Source organism: Argiope bruennichi, chromosome 3 (assembly GCF_947563725.1).
Source record: "Argiope bruennichi chromosome 3, qqArgBrue1.1, whole genome shotgun sequence".
In the NCBI taxonomy this organism is placed as follows: Eukaryota; Metazoa; Arthropoda; class Arachnida; order Araneae; family Araneidae; genus Argiope; species Argiope bruennichi.
Genome location: NC_079153.1, coordinates 34018013 through 34035318, shown reverse-complemented (window position 1 = coordinate 34035318; position 17306 = coordinate 34018013). Strand labels below are relative to the sequence as shown.

The window sequence follows — 17306 nt, the reverse complement described above, 5'->3', positions numbered from 1 at the left end:
ATTTTGAATTTCAAGTACAATTGATACATTTATAAAAGTTCAATAATTTTTTAAACTGTATTTAATTCTTTTCTTTTATTTTATATTAATTTGATTTGAAGAAAAATTTCTTCCTTTTTTTTTTCTTTCAATCTTAAAAATTCGTGTCATAAGAAAATGTCATCTTTAAGAAATTGGAAATTTCTTCATTAAATTTGAATCACTCGGTTTTTTTTTTATATGTCATTCAGAGCAGCAATTGTTAAAAATATTATTCAATCCATAGTTTTGAAAATGTAGAGCCAAAATTTCTAATTTTCCTTTAAAGGTTATGTTTCAAAAACAAAACAACAATGGGCGGTGGCGTGCGGCATTCTGAAGTTTTCAGACGACGACGGTCATAGTTTTCGAAACCCTGCCTACCTACATACAACAAACGGGACTTGTGTGTTGACTTCGAGCAGTGGATGCTCGCGAGATTTGCTCTTTAAATTTGTTGGAGTTTTGTGCTGAAGATCACATTTTGGAATTAAATATGAGTTCGAAAAGATGTTCGCGTTGTGAAAAAACTGTTTATCCTCTTGAGGAACTGAAATGTTTAGACAAGGTAATTTGAAAATTTATTTAGGCTTAGCTATGTATCTAGATCTTAGAAACTTGATATTTGTCCTAGATTTTTGAATAGTTGTTAATAAGTGTTAACCTTGTAAGGGAATATTTTAAATTCTAATTCTGCCATGTTCTGTAAATTGGAAATATTGTCTTTTTCTTTTCTTTATTTTGGCATAAAGTATAATAATATCATGCCGAATATTACTTTTTATGAAGTTGTGATTTTTTTTTTTTTTCATTTTAATGTCATTGAGATCAAGTGATGTATTTAAATAAAATTTAATTGTTTCTGTCCCTTCATCATAAAATGTGAAGTAAACGTTGATTTGCTTGTTGAATCAAAATGATTTGATTGGCAATAAGCATTTTGTAATGAAAGTTGCATATTTTGACAGAATGCTCCTTGAATCCAAAATTAATTAGATGATTATTATGAACTAATATAAAAGATTAATTTTATCAAGTGGATATGTATTTGCTTTTCATTTAATTTTACTCATTGGTTTTGTTTTTTCATTTTATTCTTTAAAGATGTCATTTAATAATCAGTTTTTTTACATTTATTTATTTATTTTATGATGAAACAAGCTGCTAGCAGAATATATGCTAATAATTAATACATATATTAATAACTATACTTCTGTCAATTTAAAATTTTATAGGCATTTGTCATTTGTTTACCTCTGATAGTATAGATAAGATATTATTTGACAATTAAGTTGACACTTATCAAGTTTATTTTGATAATGGATTAGATAGTATCTCTGAATACATGTGTGATTATTAATCATTTTTTGACATTGTCATCAGCATATTTATGAATTTTAATGAGGGATTTAGCATTTTACCCACATTTTTCAGAAGTAACCATTATTTAAATTTTAAAATAAATATTTAAACCTACAGTCAGTTAAATAGCCTTCTTTAATGCTTTATCTAATTAAAGCATGAACTAAAAGAGAAGTTAAGTTTATTAGATTATTTATTTGATAGCTTTGTATGGATCTACATATTTAAATTTTTTTTATTTTTAAATCCAGTATTGAATGATTTTATTGTTTGATGTTAAGTGAACCAGAAAAAAGATTCAGTTATATTTAAATTGCAAAATATTTTTATATTTTCTGCTCCTAATTTGTCTTAATTATGTCTAAAGACACTGAAATTGTTCTAATGTTAACAAATACAAAATCATGATAAATTCTTTGTACGTAAATAAAAAAGAATGCATCATAATGTATGCATATTTATGCATAAAACTATTGTGTTGGTCATAACAGTTTTGAATTTTAAATATTTAGATACCATTTTGTAGCTGAAAGCTTATTTTTAATAATCTTCTGTTTAATTAATACTTTTTTTAAAATCATGTTTGAAGCAGCAAGCATTGAAGCATACTTTTAGGGTAATTGTACTTCAAACGATGATGAATATTTTAAGTAAGGAAAAAAAGGGAGAAATAAAGTTACTTTTATTTTATTTGTGTATTTGAAAAAACTTTTTTACTTTGAAAAATTAATTTTAAATGCATTTTTGTAATAAAATTATTTATTGTAGCTATGGCATAAACAATGTTTCAAATGCCAAGAATGTGGTATGACATTAAACATGAAAACATACAAAGGATATAACAAACAGCCATATTGCAATGCGTAAGTACAAAATAAGTTTGCTTTTGTCTTAATATACCATTTTTATTGTGTATGATTAATATGAAAATTGTGTAAATATAAGAATTATATAAAATCTTTTTTAACTGCTCTGTATATTATAAATTTTAAAAGTAATAAAAATTCTTTTAATGAAGCAGTTTCTTTTTTCTGGTTTTATTTCTATTTTCCTTTTTATATAAATCGCATTATATATATATATTAGTATGTACATTTTAATAAAATTGGCCATATTATAAACTAGCCACTTGTAGTGACCAGTTGATTCACTAGAATGAATGATTGCTAAAAATTTCAGTTTTTTTTTTCTTGGACTAAGTGTTTTTAAATTTCAAATTTTGATAGGCATATAACATTATTTCAAAAGCTTTATGCAGTTCTACTAATTGTGCTTTTCATTTTCCTAATTTTCTGTCTACATTATTATATACCCAACTATATCACTGGACAAAGCAGTAGTATTTTAAACTTGAGGTACTGAAAAATTCTTTTACTGTTGCCTGATTCTGAACTAAAACTTTAATTTTAAATGTAACAAAAATATTTTAAATGTATTAAAAATATTTTATCAAAATTTTCAATAAGCATATGCTTATCTATGTATATTTAAGCAATCATGATTATTATACTTTTGAATTTCGTTTATCATAATTTTTAATGTAACAAAAATATCAAAATTTTCAATAAGCATATGTTCATCTGTGTATATATAAGCAATCATGATTATTATACTTTTGAATTTCGTTGACCATTTGTTGGTAAAATATGCAATTATTAATGCACTGATAGTGTGAAGTGAAATAAGTTCTTATTTCACCTTATGTAAAAATGATTAAACTCTGAATCCAATCTGTAAGGTAAACTTGTGAAAATACTTCTTACTACATTTTCTGTTCTTTTGTAAAAATGAGGAAAATTATTTTAAACTTGCAGTAGTTAAAGAGAGAGTAGAAGGTTAGAAAAGTAATTTTAGAGATAATGTTTGTTGAATATAAATATAAAGAAGTGGCATAAAAATCAATTCATAAATCTTTGTATTTCTGAACACTAAAATCAATGGCTTAAGTTATGAAGATTGAATAATAGAAAGCATGGATATGTTAAGTAGAAAATCATTTGTAAGCTAATCACATGTTCTAAAAATATTTTTCCACATCATACTAATTTAAAAGAATTACTTCATTTAGAGCATAATGGTGTTGGATTCTCAGTTGTTGAATTATGTATGTAGTATTAAGTTATAAAAATGCATAGTCATTTTTATAACTTATGAAGTAGGAATCCATAAGAGGTTAAAATGTACTTAACCTACTCTTGGGATGACTGGCTGCATGCCAACACTAACTGCTACATTCTAGGGTGAGCTCAGTGTTAAAAAAGCATTGGTATTTTGTTAAATCTTAAGTATGTATTATTACAACTATAAGTAGAATTTTTTTTTTTATGAATATATGAGAAAGGAAGATGCTGTATTAAGTAGTTATCTACTTGTTTCTCTTAGCCGATGCTTCTTTTTGTTTGTCTGCATCACTTTAAAAAAAAATTATTAGGTAAATATTATTTACTAGAATCTTGATTGTGATTGAAATATAATTGATTCAAATTTGATTTTATTAATATTAATTTTCTTTTCTTAAATGCAAAATAATTTATAAATGCCACTTATTGCTTAAATATATATATCTTAGTGCTTTTTGTATTTTCTTTCTAGCTTTATAGAATAACAGGATCTTATACCAGATTAGTTTTGAAATGAAACATTAGATTTTAAAAGCATCGCTCCTTTGCAACCTATTTTGAAAATAAAAGATTTTTCATTGATTTCAAAACTGGGAAATAAAAAAGAAAAAATTGTAATAAATTATTAATTAAAGGAAATTAAGTTTAAAATGGTTACTCAATATATTTTTATTGAAATGCTTCACGTCAAGGAAGTGTAAAGATGATCTTGCTTACAGGTATTGAAAATAATCATAAAGTTAAAGATGGTTATAAAAAAAAATTGCAGCTTTTCTTGAAGTTTCAAAATAGTAAGGATAAATAATATATATTGATATTTTGTTTCAAAATTTTTTTAGCATATACTAATATATTTTTATTTGCAAAAAATAAATACATAAAAATTATTTGATTTTTTCCCCTTAAATAAATTATAGTTTTCTGATGAAACTTTTTAATTTAAAAACTTAATTTTCATTTATAGTTTTTTTTTTTTTTTTTTTAATTTTTTTAATCTCTGTTCTAGTTCCTATACTTTTCTATTCTATACTTACTTCTTTTCTATAATTTGTGAATCGTGATTTTTTAAAAATGATATGTGATATATGCTTTTCTACTTAACTATTTTTTACAGGTTTGTAGTAAAGACAGTTCACTTAATTGTTGATCATAGTTTCAAAAAATAGTGTTATGTGGAGAACCTATTGATTTCAGAAATACAATTTATACTCCACTTTTCCAAGTTTAAAGTTCTTCCATTCTATATGTTATAATTACCATTTTTTGTAGGTTGTATTTTTGCTCTGTGTTAGGAGTAATTTTATTTTTTGGCTCTGAAATTGAAATGTATGTCTTTTTTTTTTTTTTTTTTTTTGTACACAGTTCAAATGTTCTATTATTTAAAATGACGTTTCCTGACATTTTTTTTAATGTGTTGTAATATTTCTTGATAATTATTTTTGATTTCTCAAAATTTTTTTGTCAATGACAAATGTTTTGCAGGCTTTTAAACAGGTTCTTGATTTTAATTCAATTTTATGTGTACAAAAATATAGAATTTGTTGTTTTTCAGAATTATTTATCGTATTTAGGTAATAGCAGTAAATGCTAAAAGTTTATCTGTATTAGAAAAAGACCAGTGAACATATTATCCAATACTTCATTATATCCCTTATCCTATTTTTCACAATTTTCGTTAACTGCCAAGATATGTTTTTTCTAAAGCATGGGAAATTTTTTTTATGTCAATCATGACTGGCAATAATATAAGTTTCCATTAATTTACTTTCTTTTTCTTTATTAATATCTTTGAAAATTGTTTTCAAAATGTTTTTTGTTTTTTTTTACATACTTTTTGGTATTCCTTAAAATAGTTTAATCGTATTGAAATAGAAATATTCCCTCTCCCTTATATTTTTGTTAAGAGAAATTTCACTTTCTTGAATAAAAATTTATCTTTTTAATTTGTTTCGTTTTATTGTCAAAGTAAAAGTATTTCTTTGATTATTCAATGACGAAATAAAGATTGGTTAATAACTATTGTGTATGGTTGTTTGTGTTTAGATTTCAAATTATTGAGCAACACATTGAATTTTTTTAAATTAATAATATTTAATGCAATTTTTATTTAAAAAAAAAACATTTTAATGGGTCTGAATGATTCCTTTTTTTATGGACTAAATCATATAGTAATTAATTTGGTGGGTTTTATCTTCACAATAGTACAATTTGTCCATCTTCAAAACAGGATGTTGTGGAACTTTGGGTTACCACGAATAGGGGGAAATAAATAAAACATCCTTAATATCAGAAATGATGATTCTAGAGATAGATTAGTACCTAATACAAAATGTGTTTACAGGTGACAGTTACAGAGCTATAATTTGATTGTTTATGTTAAAAAAAAAAGTGTAGGCACACCTTAAGAATTGGTGATACCAGTAGCATGAATTATGCTATTATTTTGTAAATAAATAAAATAACAATTTGTAAATTTTAAATTCAGCTACATTTTTTTTTTTTTCAATTATTAAGATCACTTATATAAAGGAACTACAAATGCCATTCGTTTATTTATAGAAATGGGTATAAAATTCCACCAGAAAATTCCATAGATGCCTCGAATTTAAAAAGTTTGATCACCAAGACCACTGATGTAAATAAAAGGACAGTACATTGAATGATTATTTGTTTCATTGCTAAAAGAGATTTTTTTTAATGTTTTTGTTAATATAAATTTATTATAAATGAAAAAAAAAACTTATATTTTTTCTTAATATCACAGATACCTTAATTTCTAATCATGGCAATGTATCTACTTGTTCTGCTGAAGTTGGTAGTATTTCTCTCCTCTTTTAATGAATCTTAAAATTTTCTACCTGTTGTTAAGTTTTTTTTTTTTTAATTAACTTTTTATTATTTTTGATTTTTTTTTCAAATTAGCTTCTAATAATTAAAGTTAATTGCTGAACTTAATTATTGATTAAAAAGCCATATAGACAAGGTAACTAATTAGTCATTTTGTTGGGGGAGCCTACTCTTCTTGATTTTCCTTTATTGTATTTCCCATGAAATTTAAATGAAATGTTTGCTTTTGTTTTAAGATTTTCTTTGTATTTCTTCAAATTTTTTCAGAAACCTTGGGATCTGAAAAAAGAACTTGCACAGTATATTTTGTCCTAATTTAGTATTTTATTTATTATCCTGCTCTTTAATACAAATTTTGCAATTTAAAAAAAGTTTTGTTTTCTTCTCAATTCTGTGACTTTTAAAATAGTTCTCTAACTATATATTTTCTGAGGCATTTTAACCCTTTAAAGGGCCATTTTTTTTTTAGTCATATTATGTTAAAATATTTTTAGGCTTGAAATTAGAATAAGAAAAGAGATTCATTTAGCTTATTAGATAAATTTAATTTGATTAATTAATAATTAAGTAACAAATCAAGACACATCATTTTGTCTGAGATAAAGAACTGAAGCATCTAAGTTTCTGACACTAAAAAAATTTGTCAGAACCTATGCCAACCTACATAATTTCATACAAAGATTGATAAATTTGGTGGGAAGCATATTTCTCACAGCCCTAGAAAGGATTAATATAATTACATAAAAAGGTAATGTAATATTTTTTTTTCCAAAATTATTAATTGTGTTGGTTGTAATCACAATAGATTGTTGTTGGTTTTATTGACTTGAAGTAACTAGAAACGTTTGTACACAGTTTTAAATTATGAATCTGAAATCTATATATATGGTTTTAAATTGTGTATCTGAGTCAGGTTAGTTCCGGGAAAATTTTATCTTTAAACAAAAATTACTAAAATGTTGAATGATTGTGCTCTTTTATCTTCATGTGATTCATATTGTTCACTTATTATTGATTAAAAAGATATGCAAGTGTAAGCTATCAGTTTTCATTTAGAATTTGCAAATAATATTCTCATGAATTCAAAAGATTGCCAATTGTTTTTTTTAAAAAATACCAAGTATATTCTCTAATATTATCTGCATTGATTTAACAACTGATACTATACTTTTTTCGTGCTTATACAGCATTGTGTGAAAAAAAAAAAAAATATTATTAGAATAAATAAAGCTGTTAAATATCAATTTTCTTTGTTCTGATTAGGGAAAATTTATTCATATATCATTCATGATGACAGTCATTTGTCATTTACCTTGAAAATGATGAAATAATTGATATTGGCAGTGGAAGAATCTGCCATTGAAGGTGCTGATGTTGTAAAAATGCTCCTGTAAACAGGAGCATTTTTACATTTGGTAAATACAACAAGAAAATTGATGAGTTTATTCTTCAGAAATTATTATGTATTTTAAAAATCAAATTGTATTGCTCTGTATACAATCCTTCCTCTACTCCCCTTCCCTCAATTGCTAAAATTTCTCACAAAAAAAGGTTTTTCTTTTTTAAAATTCTTAAGTATTAAGAACTAAATAGTGGAAGTATACATTTCGTTTATTTCAGTAATATCCTTTTTTCTTGAAGTTTTTTTTAAAATTTTATAAGGGCATAATAATAATGTTATAACAAAATTTAATGTTTTTTTATGTAATTTTAGTATAAAATATTTGATGGAAATTATACTTGGAGTTTGATTTGTGGACCAAACTAAGGTTGTGATATTTCAATTTAAAGTTTAATATCTTATAAATTTTTTTTTATGGAAGTTTGTCAGTATAACTTTTGAAAAAGTAAATGCTTTCCGATTTGCATTTAAAAAATTGTGCTAAACATTTTCATAATTTGAGATATATTTTATATCTGCATTGTTTAGAATATGTTAAGTACATAATAAATGTGCGGTTTATGTTTTTTAAAAGTGATGGTTGTGTCGTTTATTAATTTTCCATGACATGTGAATGCTTTTCAATGGACGTATAGAATAATAATAAGTACTAAGAGTGTACTTATTATTATTTAATTACAGGGTACTTAGAGCAGCATGTAACCGTAGAATTAAAAAAAATAAAAATAAATGCATAAAAAAGTGTCATTAGATGAGTTTAAATAATACTACAACCAAATAACTGCTGTAGATGATCCAAGATGCTATTTTAACTTTAACCGCATTCTCAACAATCATTTATAGTTACATCATTTACCTCATGATATGATCCTCTTACGGTAATATTAATAAAGAATGAAGAAATTATTTATGATTAAAAAAATTTAAATATTAGGGAAGATTTCAAAAAATATTTAAAGAAATTGCTCAAATTTTATGATCAAAAAATGCAATTCTGTTACAGCGCTGTGTTTCTATGAATCAATAAGATTCAGTAATTGTTTGGCAATTAACAAGAGAAGTAGAAATTTCCTTTTGTACTGCGGGATTGCACGTATATTAGGAAATAGACTGAGTAGTAGGAGGATGCACGATTCCGCTTGCAGCAGAAGTTGACGTAATCGATGATTATCTCTTGTCACGAACGACCTTCAAATAAATAACGGTGCACTATAAGCAGACGATATTGCATTTGTTAAAATTTCAAAACGCTCATATGATTAATTTATTGCTCTAACCTAGAGATAATTTTTTAAACTGTCCAATATGCCTCCTCCTCCTTCAAAAAAAAAAAAAAAAAAAAAAAATCGCATGTCAAATTTACTTTTGTAAATATAATTGAGTATCAAATCCTGCGCCAAATAAGAAAGTATGGTAATTGTCATAAAATTAGAACTCGAAATAACCATGTTTAGACTTTTCTGAGTTTTTGGAATTGTTTCTGCGAACGCGATAACTCTAAAACGTCCTGAGCCAAATTTAGCTTATTATCTGAGCATCAAATTTGTTGATTTCTGTCAAGCTTTGAACGAAATTCTTTTATTGGAAGTCTAACTGTCTGAGTATAGACAAGCACGGTAACGGCAAAATGTTAGAAGCTAAATAGGTTCAATTTGGTATATGGATTTAGTACCTAAGATGTAGATCCATATAAAATTTTGAACCAAATGTGTGGCCAAAGAGGCTAACCATTTGTACTTTTGAATGCATTTAAAAAATTTATCACTCAAAAACGCAGTGATGTGGATTAATGGAATTGATTGCAGAGTTTTAACATCTAAAGTGTAGACCTGTATCAAATTTTGAATAAAATCCGTCTAAAGATTGATCATCTGTTGTCTATACTTTCGCATGTGTGTAAACGCGAGAACTCAAAAACACAATGGCTTAAATAAATGAAATTTGGTATATGATCTTGTTAATAAAATTACAGTTGTGTGTCAAATTTTAGTTTCAATAAATCGCATAAAAAGACGTGCAAAACGTGTATTCAATTTTCTTTCCTCTGCTTATAAAATGCGGACAGTTATGAAGAACTGAAAATAAAAATCCAGACATTTTTGTTATTTATGGCCATACCAGTGAATCTCAATTTTATATGAGGGAAAGCGGATAACACCTTTATTAAAGAATATGCAAGAAAATTTCATGGAGAAAGCTGTTTTTTAAATATGGAACTAGGTTATATATAATCGCTTATTCTCTTTTTCGTGTGTAATTTTAATAAATAAAATTCATTCCTGCTACTTGTCAATTAAAGAATGCCAATTGGCTTCATATTAATATTATTTTAGCACTTTTATGAGCCAGAACTTGTTAACGGCTTCCAAAATAAAGCCAAAAAGAAAAATTTGGCAATGACATCATTCTAAAACTTGCATAAGTAGATGAGTTCAGTCGGAAATTACTAACCTTTGTATCGTGACGTCGAGAAAGGGCGCGAAAATATTTAAAAGAGTTTTGTTCTTTAATGAATAATTTATACAACTGGTTTTTAAAAATTAAACTGAGTCTACACATTAACACTGGGAGGAAGAGTATTTATCGAGATCATTTAAATGTGATTGTCTTCTGAAGTTCGCTGAACTCGATAAAAATATTTTTGGCATGAGTTCGTGTTCTTGGCACTGTTTTTTGATACGACTACTTGCTTCTTATGGAACATATTTTACATTCCTGAACTTTATCAAAATATATTGAAGACATACTTTTATTATTATTTTTAATATTTAGAAGAATATTTGATATACAAGATCTACGATGTCTGCAGAAATACTTCGTTTTATTAATATAGAAATTTTATTGGCGGGTGTCTTTAATACAAAATGTTTAAAACTTTTTCCATGAATTCACAAAATTTCGTTCATATTTGCTAAAATTAATATATATATATATGTACGATAAAAGGAACGCGGGATTTTATGACTTTCGTGTCACGAAAGACTAGACAGTGTGGCATCGAAAAACGTTCTTCGTTCGATAAGGTTTTTATATCAGTCTAACAATTCGTGTCACTGAATACCAGATTCTCTAATCGATATTCATTTAATTCTTTTACGACTAGCAAATAAAAATTTTTTGGTGGAATTGTTTAATCATTCTTTTATATATATATATATATATATTTATTTAAGTACAAAGAATTGTTGTCGAAGAGTTTAAAATGTTGATGAATAGTATTTTCTTGTTGTGATTTCTTGATGTAATTCTCATCATGATATTTTATAATAGGAAATATTAACTTGCTGAATTGAGTTATTATTTCACTATTTTTCTTTCTCTTACATGAAGTACACTTGGGAAAATTTTAATAATCGTCAAAAAGGCTTAATTCAAAACCGAAATACGCAACTTTAAAAATTCTGGTTCATCTATTTTCTATGTGTATTAGAATGATTGCTCAAAAACGTGGCGATTATACCTGGAATATTAATGAAGTAACGAATATAAGAACTGTTGCAATTTCATATCAGCAAAACAATTTAGCCCTCCCCCATCAAATATTTGATTTTTTAAAAAACTATTTTATGAACCTGGGGGGGGGGAATAGAACCCAACATGTAAAAAGGTTTTAACATGTGTGATGTCACTGGCATTGAATATTTTCTTCCTTTTACACTTTTTACTGGACTAGAGAAATAACGATGTAAGTAAAGGGTAAACAACGGGAAATCATTTATATAATTAAATTGTTCTGGATTCGTTGAGGGAACCAACGAAAAGTGTCGGCACGGACATAAATGTGGGATAATACTGTAGATGCATTTTTAATTATTTACTGCGTGTTGGTATTCGCATCCCAGAAAAATATTAAATGCACTTTTAATTATTTCGGTGTTTTTTTTATACACCTATTGCTTTCTACCTATTTAAACGTTAAATACATTTATTTTCTATGAAATGTCATGGTGTTTTTTGAAATATTTTTTTTTTTAAATCATGTTAGCCAGAGAAGATTAAAAAAAAAAGTGCTGCTATTAAACCAATGGCATTTGCATTTTTTTTTAATAGGTGGCATAAAAAAATTTTGGTTCATAATTTCTAAAATTGCTATTATAAATATCAATCCGAATTCAAAAAACAGCGAAGATAGATAATTGCTAGAGATAAGAGTAATTTTTATTTTGATAAACGAAAAATGCTTATTAATTATGTTAAATTTCTTATTTCAATGTATATATATATATGCAAACAGTATCAAAAAGTAATATTAAAAATTCTAACATTTTCAATTGCCGTTAGTAAATCTGAATCAGCATTCTTCTGATAATATTCTTTAAGAAATTTAATGAATTTGTGCCGACAATGCAGAATGCAATGCACAATTTCTTCAATAAATGGGGAAAAAATTAAATATTTCTGTTACATACGAATAATTCTGATTTAAAACAGTTTTATAATTGGAAGCGTTTCTCTTCCGGTGGCAGCAATAAAAAAATTAAATAATACGGACAGTAATTTCTACAATAATTAGCTTCTTAAATGACAAAGCTTTTCAAAATTTCTATCAGAATTTCAGTGGCAGAAATTTTTATGAATTTTCTCATGAATTCATTTCATGCTTCTATAGGAATGTGTATCGTGAAGTTTTACATTCTATTATATTTTCAAAAACATGATTTAAAATGACGGCTTGTGAAATATACGAATACAATCTATTTTGCTGTAAAGATTTTGTCATGTGTGTGCTCTTATTATAGTAAAATCAAAATAGATTAATAATTTCTTTGAAAATCTCAGGGGAAAAACTAGGTTATAAATCGTGACTGGTTGAACCAGTCGAATGTCGAGCACATCCATTATCGTTTGCGGTTAACTAAAACTTGTAATAGAAATAATATTTTCAAAAAAGAAAAAGTGTAAATAAAGAGTTGTTGGAGAAGTCGAAATACTTTTATTGCTTGATGAAAAAAATTCCTTTGCTAATGATGATGGCATGTTCGTTCGTTGCACTGGGTTTTTCCAGAAAGATGGCATCTGTTTCTTGAATTATATCGTTTTTTCGTAGGCGGGAGTTTTCTTTTGTATTTTTTAAAATTAAAGAGTTTCTTTTGGGTGTTATATTTAGAGTATCATTTGCATTGAAGTTAAATTTTACTTTTTTTTAGGGGAAATTGGAATGCAGCATTTAATATAATATTCTCGCGAGCAGTTTTAATAATCTCGCATTCCCCCCCCCCCCCATTTTCTGTAACAATGTTCTTAATTTATGCTTGTGTAGTGGAACTTTGCATTTATTTTGGGTTTAATATGAATGATATTAAAATTCAAATGACTGAAAAGTCTTTAGCTGCATTATGATTCAATTTATTTTATAAATCTAGTTTAATATTTTGAAAAGGAAAATTCAAATGAATTTTAAAGTATAGTTAATGAATGTATTCTTTCTTCCTGATATTAAAGTATTAGTATTAAAGCATATTAGTATACTAGTATTTAAGTGCTCTGTTATCTGCAATTCATTTTGAACTGAGAATGCAATAACATCTCTTTACTTTTAAAGTGTAGCCATATTAAGGCCTTTTCACTAGATTACTTCACTGTAAATTTATTTGGATTTTCTTCTTCGGGAAATAAATTTAATAATGATCTAAAGTATTTTTGATGAAAAACTGTATTATTTTCTGTATTATTGCCTGTAAATAATTTAATGGACTAATTTTTATTATAGAAATAGGTAGTGGTATTTAATGAAAACAAACATTTGCCTATGTACACGAATAAAAGGTATTATATTAGATTTTAATTGCGGGTTTCCCTATAGAGATTATACATAAAGAGTTTCTTTCTCTTTCTCGAAACTGGATGATGACACATTTCGAAATTTTGAATTCTGATATGAAACAAAATTATAACCCCGTTCTTTGAAGCACCAATAGGCTATAAAAAACAATAAAAAAATTGAATTATTTATTATTAAAATTTATGTGCAATCATGGTTGTTTTGCTACATAATCATCATGGAGGGTCAGCCATTTATCTTGATAGTGAACCAAGTTTCCGATCCACTTTTAGAGGAACATTGCTACCAGTGATGTGAAATGAGCCTTAATGTACCATTAGAAGCTCTCATCAGTCTGAACTTACTATTTAGGCATCCTAGCCGTATCTTAAATTCTGATCAAAGATTAAAATCTCTCGGCTTGAAGCCGTATTCTCGATGGAGGAAGACAAGAGCACAAAACTGTCACAACAGATTTTGTTCTTTTTGATCAAGTGGCTAGAAGAAAGGCAGGATACAAGAACCCCATGTAGAGATCTAATTAAACAGCATGCCTAAACTGAGACTTCGTAGATTAAAAGTTTAGATATTCATTTTCCATATTATTTCCTTAAAAGAAAATCCAATGAACTTGCAGACTAATGAGGAGTTTTAAAGAAACATTATTGTCCATCTCGCGCCAGTGGTAACAGCGCTGTTCGAAGACAGGATCGAAACCACCGACGTGATAAATGTCTGAATCTTTACGACGATTATGCCGTAAAGTAATCAAGTTTATACATAACTTTTGCAATAATAAAATTTAATTCCTTCTGTATTCTTATCTTTTTTTATTATTATTATTATTTCCATCGTTCGTTTTTTCCATAGTTATCGGAGCTTGGGGGCGGGGATCGATATAAATAGAGTATGATACTATATTTTGAGTTCAGTTATGTGCAGTTCCTTTCCATCTTACTGATTGGGTTTTGGGGACCCAAAAATATTTCGGATTGATTGTTTAAAATTGTGTTAAATGTCTGCGCAAAATAGAGCTAACCAGGATTTTTTTATTAATAACTTGTCCTAGTAGCTTTTTTGTGGCGTTGGTTCTTTATTGAATAATTATATTCAGTTCTCTTTCGTCGTAAGTGGTAAATATTCAAGAGTTTAGTCATGACTGTCTCCTCCTAGTATCTATTCTACGCCACCTGGGGTAGCCCAGTTCCGAAAATTTTTAAATAGTGTTTTGTTTAATAATGAAGTCTATATCTAAATTTATTTTGCATTTCATTACTCAACCATTGATATTTTTTTTTCACTCTCATTTTTCGTCGAAAGCATTTTGAAATCGCATCTTTGTGTCGAATATTTCGGTTACATTACGTTCTTTCATATTTCAGGCCAAGGTTTTGCCTTCTTTTGTACATACTGAGGGGGGTCATGGCATAAAGAGAAATGTTTGCGTATTTTTAAAAACTGTGAGTCTAGCTTATGTCACTCTCTTTTTTCGTCCTCTTTTTTATCTTTTGTTGCCCCTGAGTCAAGTTTCCTACTTTATAACCCGTAAATTTTTTCTCACGACCGACGAGCAGGAGTGACGTTCGCTCTGACTCATACCACCTTACATGGACGTAATGGAAGTGCTAGTTTTCGGTTTCAAAATAGCAAGCTGATATATTTAGTTTTAAAGATATTCATGCTTAAATTATACTTACCATTTTTTAAAAAAAATTTTTTTTATTTTACTGGTTATTTTTAAAAGAAATCTGTGTATAATTGAATGTACGAATTCGTGCTGATATTTAAAACATCTCTTTCAATTATGTATAAAGAGAGTGCCTTTCTTTTTTTTTTAATATTATTCTGTTCGGTTTATTATGTTTATAGTTTCGAGGTTTTCTAATTCAAATGTGATGGGGAGAAATTTTTACCTAAGTCACAATGTCTAAGGACTTGTGAAAATCGCTAATTTTGCTATTTTTGTTTTATTTTATATTTTTTGCTTGGTCTAAAAATGGCAATTTTGCATTTACTTTCGGTTTTGATTTTTCGAATTTGGTCGTTTTCTGATTATTTTTATCTTTCTTTGTGATTAAATTAAGGGAGGGGAAAAGAAAGAAAGGGGAAAAAAAGCGTAAAGGTTTTATTATTGATTATCTCTGTCGTTCGAAATAATTAAATTAAAAGTCTAATGTTTGGGAATTGAACTTTTTTGGTGAAGCCGTCTTAAGATATTTTAATCTATTCTAAAATATTTCTTACTGTATAAATCGGTTTGAATTCAATTCATTTGTAAAATGCATTAATAATATCGGTATTTAGAAAATTAATTTATCTTGTGTGAATTTGGCATTTTTTACCATTTGAAATATTGAAAAAAAAATGTTTTCATTGATTCATATTAATTTTGTTTCATGCTGCATTTTTTAAAATTATTATTTCGTGAGTTATGTTTAAAGCATTCTTCCATTGCTCAAATAAGAAAGCAAGAAAGAAAATTGTTTTGATAATTAACTCTTTTAACTATCTTCAATACTTTTGTGTGCATGTTATTTTGTCAAAAAATATATTATTTAGTTGTTTTTTTTTTTAACGAGTTGATCAAAATTGTTTATCAAACAGATCAAAGTATTTAACATTTTGAGGAATTGATAATTTTTTATAAAGAAATCTCTAACATTTATAAAGTGATGCTTTTCACTAATTTCCTAAGTGTAAGAAATTATTTAATTTTTAAGGTAGTTATCGCAAACTCTGACAACCTTTTTTTCATAGGAATCATCTTCATTTTGATACATTCGATTTTGCATCATGAAAGTGATGTTCCTTCTCGTGATTATAAATAATGACCTCTATTATAAATTATTTATAAATAAACAATCTTTGAAATAGAAAGTTTTTCACTGCAATTAATTTTTAAATTATCATATCTTTGATTGTAAAATGTTCTTCCGGCTTTTCTAGATATTGGCAGCTTCATTTTTTGTACTGTGCTGCTTATTTTTAATTCTGTATATAATTAAATATTTAGTAACTTTGCGTCGTTTATCATTCAAATTCATTAGTTTCCCGGTTGTTGTTTTTTTTAAATTATTTTTTGAATAACCAAATAAGATGAACGAAATTATTCTTTTTGCACAATGCTTTAAAAAAAATCTTGATTTCTGCGGACAGACGCTTAGACAGATATGAAAATGAGAAAATTATTATTATTATTTTGACTTTTTCTAAAAGCAAAATTGCTTTCTTCAAGCAAATATTCTCATCAAAGAATTGATTTTAATATTTGTCACAATGTGGATGTTTTTTTTTTAACTGTACAACTTTATTTTATTTATTTTCCTAAATTAATTTTTTTCTGAATAAATACACACCGATTACGGATATGTAAGGAAGATCACTCGTCATAATGAATTTATTTTTAAACATGTCTTAGATAACATACGCTTATCATTGGAGCAGAGTTGAGACTCTTCCGCCTTTAAAAACAGAAACAAGCGGTTAAAGATGTCAGAGAAGACAACGAACGAATCTGCATAATCTATGGCGTTATTTTGCTTCGTCCATATAAAATTAAAAACAGTGTTATTGTAATTTGAATGGGCAGATTTAAATTACAATTTTTTTATTAGACATCCGTTTAGTTTGGGAAAAAACAATAAGCTTTGGAGATGTTGTTTTACTGGTCGCAATCGGCGGCAGCTTATCTGACTACATTGCAAATAATAATGATTCTGTTAAATCGAAAAAAGGTTTTAATTTGCAGTTATTTAAATTATCTACTAATCATTTTGAATTAAAGTTATCCAATGAA

The 17306-nt window shown here is 26.7% G+C and overlaps 1 protein-coding gene across 4 annotated transcripts in view; it reads left to right on the top strand.

Moving 5' to 3' along the window:
- Window positions 1-194: 194 nt before the first annotated feature.
- LOC129963076 (LIM and SH3 domain protein Lasp-like) overlaps window positions 195-17306 on the top strand; it is a 31285-nt gene continuing 14173 nt past the window's right edge. Inside the window, exons 1-2 of one of the 4 annotated variants that reach the window (XM_056077110.1) lie at window positions 195-586; window positions 2149-2243. In XM_056077110.1, the coding sequence (XP_055933085.1) occupies window positions 515-586; window positions 2149-2243 (167 nt within the window). In that variant the 5' untranslated portion in view covers window positions 195-514. The remainder of the gene's footprint in view (window positions 587-2148; window positions 2244-17306) is intronic. The other 3 variants (XM_056077111.1, XM_056077112.1, XM_056077109.1) reach the window with 3 other exon arrangements.